Raw genomic sequence first — 15,521 nt, forward strand, 5'->3', positions numbered from 1 at the left:
TATCAAGGATGTATTTAAAGTTGGAAGCCCAGAAAAGGGAGAAGAAAAGTTCAAATTTCTCTTTCTGCATTAGTAAAATGATTGATATGTGTTGCCAGAACCATTGTCAGTGGAAGGGAGATTGTCACACACTCATTTTTTTCCCCTTTTCTGATTTTTTAAAAGGAGTCTGTAGCTTTTATTAAATACTGACTAACCAAAGTTTTTACCTTAATAAAATAGAGTATAAATCTGCAAGCTGTTTGCTTAGCACAATTCCTGTGTACACGCTCTGAGGTGTTAAACGTGAAGCCCATGCTGTGGCCAGCGTTAGCCTTTCCTTTCAAGGCATCTCCTTCATTCATGCCTTTGCAGCAAGCCTGCTGGGCAATGCTTGGGAATCATGTTGCGAATAACTGTCCCTTAAAGAAAACTGTGATTTGAAGATGCCTTTGCACTCTCTATCCTGCAGTACAGAGTGAAAGAGGTTTGTGACTTTTCTTGGAAATGTGACTTTTCCTGGAAATGCCAACCCTGTGGCTTGATCTGTTTTGTTTTACTTTTCTAACTGTAGTTGAGCCACGCTTCTCTTTACAGCATAGAGTTAGGCAAGGCAATTTTATCAGCCCTTACACCAACCTGAAATCCTGTTGTTCCCTTTAGTAGATGTTACAGTTTAGGGTACATTTGTGTTCATTATATTCAGGTTTTTATAACTTGGCCATAAATTTGCTTCAGGGAGGAAAAATAATTATTTTGGTCTCCCTTCTGTATTTCTACCCTGATTGCAGGTGGTTATTCCTCAATATGAGCATGTCCCCTCTGGCACAATGGGTGAATTATCTGGTGACCTTTTTTTTTTCTTTTTTCTTAGCTAAATTTCCCTCTTTAATTCTTGCAGAACACGATGTCTTTAAAAGCCAGCCTTTTCTAGTCTGATGTTAATGAATCACACATTGGCAATGTTTTCCCTGACATGATAAACAAGTGTTCTGTCCGTCTGTCAGATCAGTGAGCCACAAACTCTGAAATGTTTTATGTATGCTTTTTCTTTTTTCCCAATATGCATATTTTGACAGCCATTATAGTCTTCCCAAAATGTCTTAGGCTTCATATATTTTAGGCTGTAACAGTTTGAATGGAATTAATGTTTTTGTTTGTGAATTTGAATCTATTTGTTCTCTCCTTTTTTTTTTTTGTCAGTTTGTACCTGTAATGCTTTTTTTTATTATTATTTATTTATTTTTATTTATTATTTTTAAGGTAGATTCTGGAGCTTGATTTTGGTCTGGAAGTTTCCAGTTATGCTGGACCAGAAGTCAGATGAGGAATCTTTATAGAACATCTAATAAACTGCTGAAATTAGTCATCCTTATGCTTTTGGCATGCACTGTGCTTTCAGGTGTTGACACAACTCATGTCTTGCTCAAGGTGTCCTCTTTTTGGCCACATTTAATACTGGGGTCTTCATCATCTGAGGTCATTAGTGACCAACGTTCTTCTGTGAGAGAAGCTGTTAATCCTGCTCACGTGCTGGCTTGGGAATTATCCGCAGCATCTCTGCAATTTCAGATGGCTTCAAAAGAAGTTTCCTTCTTCTTCCCGTAAAACTGCTGCAGTTGTCTGTTATACAACTACCATATCCCCCAGGAGAGGTGGCTATTTGGGGGAGCTGAGAGAAGCAGTTCCTATATGGAAATGAATATTATTTACACTGATGGTGTTGGAGATTATGTTGATTTATGGTTTTCTTTTGTGATCTTTGGTTCAAGACTGCTTTGGATTGTTTTGTTTTCCTCTCTCATTGATCAGTAACTTACTGTTTGTCACTAAAAAAGAGTTTTTATATTAGCTGGAACAATTAATCTCAGTTAGACATCCAGTGGTAAACGGGGTGGAAGGGAAAAAAGGTTACCAATGAGCTTTTTCAGTGTTAGACTTCAGTGAAGTTGGGAGTGTGGGAGTTGGTCACAAAGGGAGATGTTTTGTGGAGTTTTTTCATACTCTTGTGTGTTTTCTTATCTGAACATGTCAGGTAGCTCTGAATCTTGTCCCAGTCTCTGCAGCTTATCTCTACACCTTGGGACTCGAAGGAAAAGATACTGATTGTACAAAACTCTCCGTACTCCAAGACGTTGCACTGTTGCAGTGACTGAGCTCCTCCAAAGCAAGCCCAGATTTCTGTTAGCCTGCGTATGTGTGTGTTGTTTCATCCCTGTGTTGTAATAGTGTTGAAGGCACTCTGGCTGGGTCTAGGATCTTTGGGATTTTTACCTGGATTCTAATTGTGGCAGTGATTGTGAGAAACTCCTGCTTGAAAGCTTTTGGAAATTCCTCTGGGGTGAAATGTCACATTTTAATAGAGCATGAATTTGTTGCAGGTATTCTGAACGAAGCCTCACAAAATGTATTGGGATAACAATAGAGACCAGACCGGATTACTGCCTGAAGCGACATTTAAGTGACATGTTATCCTATGGCTGTACGAGACTAGAAATCGGCGTGCAGAGTGTTTATGAGGACGTGGCCAGAGACACCAACCGGTAAGAAGAAGGCTTCGATGTGAAGCTGAGTGCGACTGCTCACTGTATGTTTTGTAGAGGTACTCCAGCGCAGCGTGTCTTGACCTGCTTGCGTGAACACCTGTTTAGTTTTGACCTTGTCTTGCTTGTGTGGCCATATGTCTGTTAAGAAGAAGTATAAACTGTAAAGGCTTCATGGACAACTTTGTGATATTGTGTAGATCATGGCTTGAGAAAATGGACTTTATTTTAAACTCGTGTTCTGTTCCTGTGTTGTTTATTTTTTTCATTACTTCATAAATACATGCAGTATTGTGAAGTAGAAACCATATGCAGGGAGAGCTCATAGTTCTTGTTCTACATAATTCATAATCTATAAACTCCAGTAGCTACAATGCAGTACAATCTATTGGATGTACTTCACAGGCTAACAGCATGTTCTCTGTAGCAGATACCTTTTTCTGCTGAGCATCCGAGAGATGACACTTGGCACATGCAGAGTGTGAGGCAGCCAGAAACAAGACCTGCTGATAGATTAACCAGAGTCGTTCTAGGCATATGGTATTTCTCAGGATTGTAAAATACATTCACAAGAAGTCTCTGATTTATTCCTCGTCATCCTGGACCTGTGGCCAAAAGAACAGTTGTTCTGCATAGGAGCGTGTGCAATACAGTGGCTCACTTGCCTGTAAGGGATGGGAAGAACAATCCTTTTTGTCATTGCAATTCTGATAATTCCCTTGGTATTTTTAAAGAGGTGACTTTTCCCGTGTTTGTTTTCATTTCTGGCACATTTACAACCTGCCTTCACTCTTACTGCATATTCCAGTCAGCTATGAAAAATATTTAATAACCACAATCATAAGTAATTACAGAGAATCAAGGGTGAGGTTCAATAAGTGAAGCACATTTTTGTTAATAGCTACCTTAAAGGGAGTAGTGCAAAACTGAGTGTGTTGAACACTCTCTTTGAGAAATCCAAAGTAAGACTCCAAAATTGGATTCCTCCTGCAGGTTTAGCTGTGGTTTTGCTGGTGTGGAAGTGCAGGATGTCACTGCTATGAAATGGCCAGACTCCAGGCCTTAGCAGATAGGGAAAACCACTTATTGAATGGTCCAGGAGTTAACAGCTAACGTTAACAGGTGGCACTTTCATCCTCTAGATGTCAGGGCTTTCCAAAGGAAAAGATCCGTACTGAGGAACGTAGCTAGATCTCCTCGCTCTTGGATTAGATGTGTTTGTTAGTAGCCAATTCTAACAGGGATTGTAAACGTAACAAATTGGGGGGGGGGGTTCGGCTTTTTATTTTTTTTATTTTTTTTACAAGCTCCTTTTAAAGTGGAAGTGTAAAGCCCCACTTTAGCTCTCACTTCAGCAGTTGTCTTTGGTTTTTCCTCCAGTTTTATCTTTCAGAGCAGAGCTGCTGCCGTAAATCATTCAAAGCTGTATGTCACTTCTGGCTTGTAAGTTTGCTAACGACACCTTGCTTTCCTGCTGATGAATCAGAAGAAGAAGGAAGTAGTATATAACTGACTTTATTTCCCACAAAAGCAACCCTTTATAGAATAGTGTATTTTTAAAGGTTTTGGCACTTCTCAAAGCTGCTTGCAGAATTCCTAAAAGCCTGTACTGCAGGATTCCCGGGCTCTTTCACAGCAGGAAGAAAGGCAAGCTGTTAAGTCATATGTTTCTCTCCAACTTTTTAGAACAATGGATTGGAATATATATATATCTGGAGGAGAGTGATGCAAGTTTCTTTCTTTCCAAACGACCTCAGTTTGCTTCCATTCTTCTGTTACTTTGTGGGGGATGTGTTGTGCTTTAAACTTTTAATATTTAGCTCGTAGCAAAATGTCAGATTACAACCAATTAGGCTAACTGTTTGGAAATTACTTTCTATTATGTTCCATAAGTCATTAGTGAGGTTTCTGAGTGCTTTGGGTGGCTGTGAGGCAGAAAAATATTCAAGAACAGATCGAGGCATCAAATAATCAAGTTATTGATGCAGCTCAGATTCCACTTCTAATATGAAAATAATTTTTATTTATGAAGCAAGTCTCCATTTACTCCCCTCAGGCTACTCAGGATCTTGACTAATACTGTCCTTGAACAGTCTTATAAAAACACCGTAATATTTCCCCAAAAGGTTATAAATAAAACTGTAGTCGTAAAACAACATGTAGAGATTTAACAGAAGTAGAATCTTTGAGCAGAGTGGAAGGAAGAGGTCCTTAAAATAAGGAAAGCAGCTGTCTGAATTGGTTAACATTAAGTGGAGAGTTTATAGAGACGCCTATAGGGCCTTAATTCTGCATCCAAAGGCCTGTCGAGGAGAAGCAGGGATACCTGCTGAGCTGATCTGTTGGCAGGAAGGTCCAAAAGGCAGGGCGAACTGGAGCAAAAGTGTGATGGGAAGAAAATAGTGGGGAGGAGAGAAGGGAGCAAACGCTGAGAGGCTAGAAATGGATTTCCCAGGCTGGCAGCCCCACGTCTGCTCCGAGAGACATGGCAGAGCCCTCTGAGCTGGGGAAGAGAAGGAGGAGGACTTTGTGGGAAGACTGGCTGCAGGTGATGGGGAGCTGCTGGTAACTGCACAGGGCTCCTGAGCCATGGAGGTGGAAGGCAAGGGAAAAGTTTGCCTGAGGCTAATCCGTTAGGGGAGATTCAACCCTTGCTCCTACAGGGTGACTTTTCTAACTAGGTGGTTTTATGTGGCCTCCATCCCTTTTTTCCTCCCTTTCCCCTTCCATACTTTTTTTTTCAGTTAGACTTTAGTTTGGTTTTATGTCACCTTTCGTGCAGCATGTCCTAGCATTGCGCTTTGGCAGCTCCTTCGCAAATCTGCTTTGCAAAGCAAATTTCAGCAGCTTTCAGCAGTTTCTTGGGCTGCGGTTTGGAAAGCTGTGGCTTTACGTGATGCACCTGCTATAGAAGCAGCACACGCAAATACTTTTAGCCCCTAGTTTAGTTTACTTTATTAGCACCATGTTCTGTGGCTTGAATTAATGGTTTTAAGAGCTGATAATCAAATTCGTCCCTGCCAAGGAGAGATCCTCACTTCCTAGAGAATAATCCCAATTCAGTGCGTCCCAGTCTGTCTCTTTCTGCCTGGTCATGGTCGTGCGCTGCTCCTCTTTGCTGCCATGCATTCAGGCATTTGGGGCTCTAAATCTGTTTTTCTTCTTCCCAGAGGTCACACCGTGAAGGCCGTGTGTGAGTCATTTCACTTGGCCAAGGATGCCGGCTTTAAAGTGGTGGCGCACATGATGCCCGATTTGCCAAATGTGGGGCTCGAAAGGGACATTGACCAATTTGTTGTGAGTATGGCTTAAAATAACCAGGAGTTTCGGGTTTGTTCCAGTTTATCTAATGCTGCCTCTCTTTCTTAGCTCAGCTATTAGATACAATAAAAGCCAGGATATTTTCTTAAGGACAAATAATTTTGAATTCTTTTTTGAAGGTGCAAGGTAAGAAAGATTTGTTGAACTACTTCATCCAGAAAATTATATCCTTGCCTCATGAAAGACTGAGTCACTCAGGTCTCTGTGGAATATAGCTCTTCCAATATTAACTAGGGCTTTTACTTTTTTCTGAGATAGTTTTCTTTACTTGGATTTAGAACTGCGTGTTTCAAAGGTAAAAGCATACTATCTCAAAGGTAATTAATTGCGAAGTAGAGTATGTAGGTGCATTATATAGCATCTATGCTCCTGGCTCAGTGCCATTCGATATCTTTATCAATGATGTGGAAGAAAATATAAAACCATTTCTAGAGAAGCTGAAATGAGGAATAAAGTGCATATAGCAAACAGTGTAAGAAATTAACCGTCAAAGCCAAAATTCCTTGTCTTTTTTAAATAGATGGTGCAGAAATTAGTGTCGTGATACAGGAATCGCAGGTGTATTTCTGTGCAAGGTCAGACAAGGTGGTCATAATGGGGCTTTCTGGCATGAGAAAGCTCTCGTGCGGGAATATTTCAGTTAGAAATACAGTGTGGTTTATCTCTGTGTATTGCAGACATCTAGGTAAAGGTAATCCAAAATGCAGATATACAGTACAGGAAGTAGACTGAAACTTGTGGGAGGTGCTTTTTATTAGGGGCTTTATGCAAAATTCTGTGAGCACTTCGTAATGTCATAGTGCTTAGTGTACATAATATTCATGTGACAGTGTGAGAGGCTGGGGCAAAGGGATTAAGTGACATGCACAAAGCTAGAGATTAAGTCAGTGACAGAGTTGAAAGTTAACTCAAAATTCCTGACCTAGACTCTGTTGCTCCTGAATTATTTTCTTATAACATTGAAGAAGATAAAGGATGACAGTGGACATCAAATTAGCCGTGTTCTTGTATAATTACTTGTGCTTCAGGGTTAGGCAAAACCTGAGTCCCTTACTAAATATGTAGTGGGGTTGTAGCTGTAGTCCTGGGGTCTTTATGGGCCTGTCATTACTGAAATAGTATTAGGCTGGAAAGGATTTATGATGGAAAAATAGTGATACTGACTTAGAGATTTAAAGAGCTAACCTTGGATAAGACCAAAGAGCAGGGAAACACTAATATAAAGTGTTTGCAAAAGGTAAAAATGGAGAGAGACAAATTATCGAAGGGCAAAATTACAAGCTGCTATAAAAAGTATTTGACCCTGCTTGAGCAGGGGAGTTGGACTAGATGGTCTGCAGCAGTCCCTTCTGCATGATTTAGTGATTTTTATTCTTTACTGTTTATTCACAATGAATGGCTAAGGCTTTTCACCTACAGACTCTGGAGTTCCTCCTGTTTCGTTGCAGGAGATTTCAGGAAGCTCCGGAAGAAGTCTTCCTGCAGTCTGTTTAAAAGCTATAACATCGAGTGATGCTGAGCTGCCTCCAGCTCCTGTAGGCAGAGACCTTTCTTGCTTCTTAGAGAAAGGTAATGCCATGCTGTATTTTGTCCATTTAGTGATAATTTATTCAGAAATGGAAGAGGCAGAAGGCAAAATTCTTCAAAAGGGGAGACAAATTTTAGTATTTCACCACGTTTCTTGCAAGCCTAGGAATTGAACAAAATCTGAGAAAACAGCATAGAAACACAGGCAAAAATGGAGTAGAAAAGGTCAACCTGTTTATAATATTTCTATGAGAAAAGTGTCGCAGCTTTAGGAGCTGGGAAAACCAGTACTGACAGTGTGGCAGCTCTGGGACGTGGCAGGAGGGAATTTACACTTTGTGATGGGGAAGGATAGGAAAATTGGCAGTAGATGAGGATGAGGCCTGGAGATAATTAAAATGTCTTTCAGTGGAGAAAAAGGAGGGAGTAAGACCAGATGAGAATTTTGGACTGGAGTTTGCAAAAGGGCTGCATGGAGGGCTGGGAAGGAGCAGTGATTAAGCAGTGGGAAAAGAAAAACATGATAGTTTAAGAAGGGAATTCAAGAATAAAGAAGTTGATGGCTGAAGACTAGCTGAAGTGATAGCTGTGTTGATGAGTTAAGAAATTTCAAGCAGAATGCACAGATCAAATTAAGATTTGATGCCAGTAAACACACAGATAAGGAGTTGGAGGATGAGTAATCAATGTGGAGCCCTCAAGAAGTTAATGTGAATGCTGCAGAGTGAGGAAGAGAGATGGGACTCGGAAGGGGACACTGGTGGGGAAGAGGTGATAGATCACACCAAGGAGGAGAGAAGAGTGGAACCTGTGTTCTCTTAAAGAGAAAGAAGTATGGGAACGGAGAGGAGGAGGAATCAAAAAGGTATGTGTTAGAGAAGGAGCTGAGTGCCCCCCGAGATCTGAGACAAGGCAGCGTGCGAAGAGAGACCTGGGTGCAAGAAGCAGCCGCCAAATTGATGCCAGGCTAAGTGATCGCTGCGCGTTTGAGAAAACGGAGCCGCAGGCAGCGGGAACGGCGAGGTTGTGGATCACTGTGACGTGTTTCGGGATGGAACAGTAAACAAGGCACTGCTAGCCTCTTCCTTCTCACTTCTCTCCTGCCTCTCTCATCCTATCTTAAATGGTTTATAATTTATTCTTGAAAAGACCTCTGCTGTCATAGATAGGAGAGAATAAAGCTGGGTGAAAATGACTTTCTTTTCTTCGCAGCCCCCTACACTGGTAAACATAATAGAAACATGCAGAAAACAGTAATTCCTTTTTTCCTGTGGCTTCAGCTAGATACTACATTCTCTATTTCCTACCTTAAATTTCTGCATCGTGGTTTTGAGATGTTAAAAACAACTTATTTATATGTTGTAAAAACAAATTAAAAAAATAACAAAAAACTTTGTTTTTATGTTGTGCCACATAAATGATATTCCATGCTGGTAAATATTAAATGTTTATATTGCATAAAATTAACGAGAGCACAAAGAGAGGAACCAAGTGGAGAGCATCTGTTGTGTTCCTGCAACAGTACTGAGCCGTTCGTTAGCGGAAGTAGTGCTTATTTTATACACTTTGATTCTCTATTTTTCTAGTGCACAAAAATGCAAAATCTCACTGTAAGATATCTCTAACCTTTTGGAACAGACAAAATGTGTCTTAAAAAGTGTCTTTTACAGTGTCTTATAAAGGATCCTGGTAGGTTTTCACTTTTGGGATAGTTCTAAATGAATTTCAAGGAAATGCATATATTGGTTGTGATACTGAACTCCTTTCTAGCCACATACTTTTAATACTGGGAAAAGATAAAAAGGAACCAAGATGACTTTAGAAAGAGGTTTAAGCACCTTGCCTTCATTACTAATTGATATATTAAATATTGGGACTTCTGGGAAGGTAATAACTTGCTGATTGTGCCTCCTGAGCACTAAAAATACTGGGTGCTTCTTCAAACTGAGCTGGTAATTATGTTTGCAAGAGTAACACTGCTTCTATCCCTTAAGACCTATTGATTTTGTAGCATTTCTTGCTACTTTTATCCAGCAGTTAGGACACCTATGGGTTACTCTTTTGCAAGGCTATCTAGATTTTCAAAGTTGCATGCATGTACTGCAACGATTTTCCTGGAGAGTTTAATTATTAATAATTATTTAAATTATAATTTATTGTTAAGAGTATATTATGTATGTATTTCATTCTATGTCTGTACTCTCTTCTACAGTATATGGCAGGTCACTGGCTCTTTGTCCATCTTCCTTGTGGATATTTGCCACTATTTTTTTAATCAGAATGGATGTGCAAGTTCTGTCCCAGCTCTGTTGCGCTTCCCCACCCTTCCCCCCCCCCCCCCGCTATGTCTCTCTTTCCTATTACTATTGATTCTTTTTGTAGTCTCAGAGGATTTCCTTTCTACTTCAGGCCTTTTAATCTCATTCCAAATATGAGTAAACTCTATAGGAGGGAACATGCTCTGCTTCCTCCCACCACCCAAGTTCTTGTGCCAGGAGTATCAGGTAGTACACAGACACACACACACACAGACACGCGCACACACACACTGCTGCTTATTGTCAGCAAATGCAAGCACAACAGATAAGACCGATTCGCAGTGCCTCACCTAGCAGGTGGTCTGAGAAAATAATTAGAATAATAGCTAGAATAAATCAAGGACTCAGCGGGGATAATGGAATTGTTACCAGAGCAGACACCTCATTCTGTGGAACGCGATAAACACTCAGCTTTGCTGCTGGAGCACGAGAGAGATGAGGTGACTCTAGGGGTAAATGGTTGGGAGGATTCATGAATCACACTTGCCAACAGGGCTACCAAGCAGAACTTCAGGATTTGAGCAAAAGCTTTAGGAGGCTAAAGAATTCCCAGGGTGCTATTGCTAATTCCTCGTTCTGCTTCTGCAGAGCCACTAAGTAGCAATAGTGCAATCAACAAACTGTATCTGTTCTAGTATAAATATTACTAAGCGAGTAACATTTATTAATGGAGAAGGTATTGCTGTGTTTGCCTATTTTATTTCTTCTGTAGTCTTTGTCTAGGCAAGATTTACTGCTGCTGCTCCTCTTGGCCCTTTGGAAAGGATAACTGTAAACCCATCTCGAACAGCTTCAAAGACCCTTCACAAAAGGGGGGGCAGATGGAATAAATCTGGGAGACAGCAAATGAAAAGGGAGCAGGGAGGAGGTTAGGAGACTAGAAGTTTCTGGTGTGGGAAGTGTCTGGGGGAGGTGTCGTAGTGTGCCACCAGCAGACTCCTCCAGCCCTGAAGGCGTACGGGCAGTTGAATGCTGCTGAGAAGCATGAAATAATCCCTCAGTTGCTTCTCCACTCAAGCTTCAACCTTCCGGTGGCCAGCTCCATGAGCAGGTCCATGAAGAGGTCCAATGACTTTACTCTGTCCATCTGAGGTCACACAGAAGTGAAGAGGTGAGGGTAAGAGTGCATGATCCAAGCTTAAGCAGAGGGCTACTGCCTTCTTCAGTGTGTTGACCATGAGAGAGAGTAATGCAATAGGTAGTTTAACTGTCCTTTCTCACTGAAATGTAATTGTTCTTGTAAAACTTCAAAAGCTGTTGTTTCACCACTAGCTGTAAATACAGAGTTAATTTCCCTGCGGGATTTCATTTTTATTAAGGAACTGAAATTCATAATGAAACTAATATATTACAGCTCTATCAAGAACTTTTAATAGCTGTAATAAATGATGGTTAAACTGCTGATCTACTTTTTTTTTTAACTCTTTTGGGAAGACAGTTATCTGTTTTTAAATACATCTCTGAAATGTTCAGTAGATTAAATGACTTACCTTTCAATTTCTGTTAAACATCTCATTGAAACACCGTCGTTGGTAGGTAGCTAGCTTTAGCTCTGAAAATTTCTTGCCTGTTTTTCATGGGCATGTTCACAGAAATGGATTAGATGATATTTAATGATCAGCCCTTCAAAAGCAGTGTCTAGACCTTTTCTTGGAGACTTAGTAAATGGTAAAGATAAAGAACTCTTCCTTTTGGAAATAATTATAATTTCATGAACTATGGCCAATGCCATGTTAATTTTTATGTTAATGAGAATCCTGGTAGTAAGGAACAAGCTATTTCTAGAAACTGTTTTCACAGATAATTGCACTCGTATTTCTGTGGATAAAATATCTAGATAAAAGCCCAGTGTGTGCCCAGTTCTGCAGATGGTCGAATTGTGTACACAAAGCTGCTCTCCCTCTCCAGTGCTTGTGGGGGAACTTCTGCTTGCTCGCTGGGGGTGTTTGCTGCTGCTCTGGATATGTTTCCTATAAAGCAGGTTAGACTGTTGCATCTTTGGATATGGGCGGCTTGAGAAAGGGATCGTGTATGAAAACTACAGCCCTGTGTGTGATGATGGGCAGGAAGAGAATAGCTGAAGAGTGAATCCGTTGAAGACTGGTCCCTTGTCTTTGGTGTGAGCTGAGGATCTGTCTGTAACACGGGTAGGATGTCACAGTTTAAGCCAGAAAAGGCAAGGGATGAGGGCTCCAGGGGCAACGCGATCCTTGCTACGTTGCGTTTCGCGGTATAGAAGCGATACGTATCGCTGTATCTTTAGCGTGGACATGATGAATTGCAAGGCTGTTCAGAAAAGCCACATTTGTGACAGGTCTGGGATTACTTCCTTTGTCTTTTTGGAATTAGTATTTTGTCTGCATGCAAGGCTTCCTCCAGCGTGCCAGCCGTGAAAGGCACAATAACAAACATGATCCTGAAATAGCCTCCCGTTCAAAAAAGGCTTCTGCTAAGTATAAAGGTACAGTTCAGGCTCTTTTTCTACCTGAGCTAAAATATCATTTCTGTATTTAATAGTCTCCAGAAAACTGGGGATTGCACGGAATTGCACAGTTGCTCTATCTGTGCGCTGGTTTGCAAGCCAGCATGTAGAAGAGGGTCTTCTTGGGGTGTTTCACTCAGGCCCCTTGCTGCTGAGGTCACTAACAGGCATGTGTCTGGGAACATAAAGCCAAGTATGTAAAGGAGCAAGGGGATAAAGGGATGTGTTTGGGGTAGAGTGTGCAAATTTGCCCAGTGTTCAGGCAAACAGAGCAGTGTTAAGTTGTGCTGCTGAATTGTGGTTAAATATGTATTTTAACCACAGCTCAGCAGCACAACTTAATGCTTGCCATCAGGGTGGGTAAACCACAAAGTCCAAATTAAAACCTCAAGGACTTCAATAGTGCGTGCATGCTTTCTCTCCCTTTTTTTAACGGTATTGGAAAGGCATAATGTTTTTGCTCTGAACATAACTCAGAAGTTTTTGCAGGGCGGGGTCAGGTAGGAGAGAGCAAATGTTCCTTACTATGTTCCTTATGGAGAGGAGAGGTCTGATGAAGGAGGATTAGGTTATCAAAAGCGTTATAGAATTGATGATTTCAATGTTTTTTCTTTTTTAAGGCAAAAGACATTATTTAAAGTGATCTGTGTTGCAAAACCTGTGTACTAACGTATGGCAATAAAAAATGCTGTATTTCCTGTCCGTGGCCCTTGGGGATAGCTGACCCTCTCAGAAACATAAAGACCAGAGCTCTGTGTTTGGTAAAAGTGAAGGTGAAACTTCACAGTGAATTGATTGAAGTATTCTCATGGGTTTCTCCAAAACTGCGTAATAAATGTAGACTCTCTTGGAGCACCTGCAGGACTAAGCAGATGGGACTGCTTGGTGCACTGAGCACAATCTGGAGAGGGTTGTCGGCTGCTCTGATAGATGCTGTGTTCAGGGGTGGAAACCGTGCTCCAAGGTCATGCTGCTGAAGCCCACGGCCTCTTCCAAATGTTAAATGGTTCTTCTCGTTACTGAGTTGTATTACAGCAGTGCCAGGGACTAGGGTCTCCTAGGGTAAGTTCTGTGCAAACTTGGGGAAGAGAGCATCTACCTGACAGTGTGTTAGACAGGAGGCCACGTTTAGGTCCTAACAGTCCAGAATTAAAAAAGCAACTGCAAGAGGTATAAGATAGGATTAAATTAAGCATGTTCCCTGTTCTGCTGGCAGCAACGGTTTCCTTATTATAGCAGGCAGAGAATTGGCTGTGGCATTTATGTAACTGAGAGGTGCACCGCCTTGGTAAATAACTTGTTGAAGCCTGCTTTGCGTCTGTGGACTAACTTTTCTGCTCCTGTGAGCTAGTTTGTTTTCTTTTATGCTGAGAGCAGCTTGTTCCCGTGCCTAATGTGGTATTATGGGTGACTATTACGAGGAGTCGCCTGTTTATAGGGCACTTCTGGAAAAGTTCCCTTTGGCATCTGGATTTAATGTTTTTGAAACTGTCGGGGAAGGGAGGAGGAGGCAATAACAGCTTTCTGAACCTTGGAGAGGGAATTACAAGATCCTTCATGATGTTCATTCTGGATATTAGCAGGCAAATCTACTTTTCTTATGTGGCGTTCAAAATCGACATATGATGCATTATAAAACATCCAAAAGTAAGCATATAGATTATTAAGTAGCAAGCAAAAATATATGTTCTTGCTGATTATTTGAGTTACTCTAATACCTCAATATGGTATACCGAGGTCCTCAGGGATGTGCTAGTGATAAACTTCTCTTGTATTTTTGAACCAGTTCTTTTAGGAATTTAAAGACCAGCGAAATGAAGTAGAGAACGTACTTTTCTGTTCCAGCTGCTGTGCTACAGTCTTTGATGTGCTGTTTTCTCACACATTAATATATACTAGTGTTGAAGAAATTTGTGGACAGTTGGGCTGAAAACAGATGTTAAACATAGTCGTAGAACTGAACCTCCTGTGGCAGAAAGGTTGGGTTTTGTGACACAATTTTCTTGGTTTAGTAGCTTCCATAATCCTATATTGTATGGGAAAATTTGACAGCTTGGCGTGTCAGTAGCTGTAAGGATTTTGTTATGTTGCCATCAATAGTCAGGAACATTTTAACAGCCTACTGCAAAGTGGTCTTGCTTCCATTGGTCACAGATTGCTGCGTAAGTGGTCTCAGGAGAGCTGGAAATTCAGGTCTTCCACTTTAGAAACTTTTTGCCACGTGATCAGATCCTTGGGAGATTTTGTCATGAGTGCTGGCATTAAGCAAAGGTGACCTGATTCATGTAAGCACCAAGTCCACCTTGGAATCACTTCTATACAGATTCATGATGCTGTATATATTGTAACGTGCATTTCTAAGGAGCCTAATTAAAAATGTTGCTGTGTTGACCACGTTTGCATCAGCCATCACTGATTCAGCAGCAGGATTTATTAGCTGCAGCGTGGCATGTCTCCAGCGAGCGTTTGAATGGACAATAAATGTTGCTCTTCGAGGATAGGAAACACTCCTCTCCCTTATGGTCCAGAATTAACTTCTCCCCTCTTCCGATCCCCCTTTTGCACACTTCTGCTGCTCCTTTGGCAATAGATTGCGGTCAGTAGATTGCATATTAAAAATAGAGGGGGCAGACTGTAGAGTTTCCCATGAAGCCAGTCCTGGCTTATCCGCTCGCTCTTCAGTCAACCGTTCATGCGAGCGGATTGCCCATCAGGGGAGTCCTACGAAGCCTTCCTGTGCACCCATGCTGCAGAGACGAGTCTTCAGGCTCTGGTGAGGACATGTGAGCTTTTTGTCATCTTGGAAAATGCAGAAGGTAATTAATTAGCTTTATTTGGAGTTAATTGGCACTCAAGACACACAGACTTAGAAGTGACTTTCTAGTGTAGAGCAGAAATTTCGAGAGAAAATGAATGAAGCCAAAGCTCTGATCATCCATGGTGATTAAGGATCCCTTGGTACCAGCTAGAACCTTAGCATTGCTTTGTTTTGGTTTAAAAGGAAAAAGGAGAGAGAGGGAAAAAATAAAAAATAAAAAAGCAATGACCTCCAAAATTATTACTTCTAAAACTGTGATACTTATTTGCCATGAACAATTTCAATGCATCTTCTGTACATGAACCCAAAGCAACTTTGAAAATTCCCAAAACTGTATTAGGAAAATGTTTCAGTTGGTTTTATTTTAATTACATATAATTAAAACAAATGTCAGGTGAAGCTAATAGGTGGTGTCATCTTACGTTCTAGTAAGCCTTGATAAGAGGTCTAAAATTACACAACCGAAAGATATTGATGATAAGTGGCTTAAAAATGACCACACCGCAGCCGGCTGCTGGCGCTGCGTTTCCCTC

General features: G+C 41.0%; 1 protein-coding gene across 1 annotated transcript in view; it reads left to right on the top strand.

The window, feature by feature from the left end:
- Positions 1–15,521, top strand: part of ELP3 (elongator acetyltransferase complex subunit 3) — a 92,831-nt gene that overhangs the window by 31,871 nt on the left and 45,439 nt on the right. Inside the window, exons 8-9 of the mRNA XM_062571238.1 lie at positions 2,361–2,522; positions 5,693–5,819. Of these exons, the coding sequence (XP_062427222.1) occupies positions 2,361–2,522; positions 5,693–5,819 (289 nt within the window). The remainder of the gene's footprint in view (positions 1–2,360; positions 2,523–5,692; positions 5,820–15,521) is intronic.

This window comes from Rhea pennata, chromosome 3 (assembly GCF_028389875.1).
Source record: "Rhea pennata isolate bPtePen1 chromosome 3, bPtePen1.pri, whole genome shotgun sequence".
NCBI classification, from domain to species: Eukaryota; Metazoa; Chordata; class Aves; order Rheiformes; family Rheidae; genus Rhea; species Rhea pennata.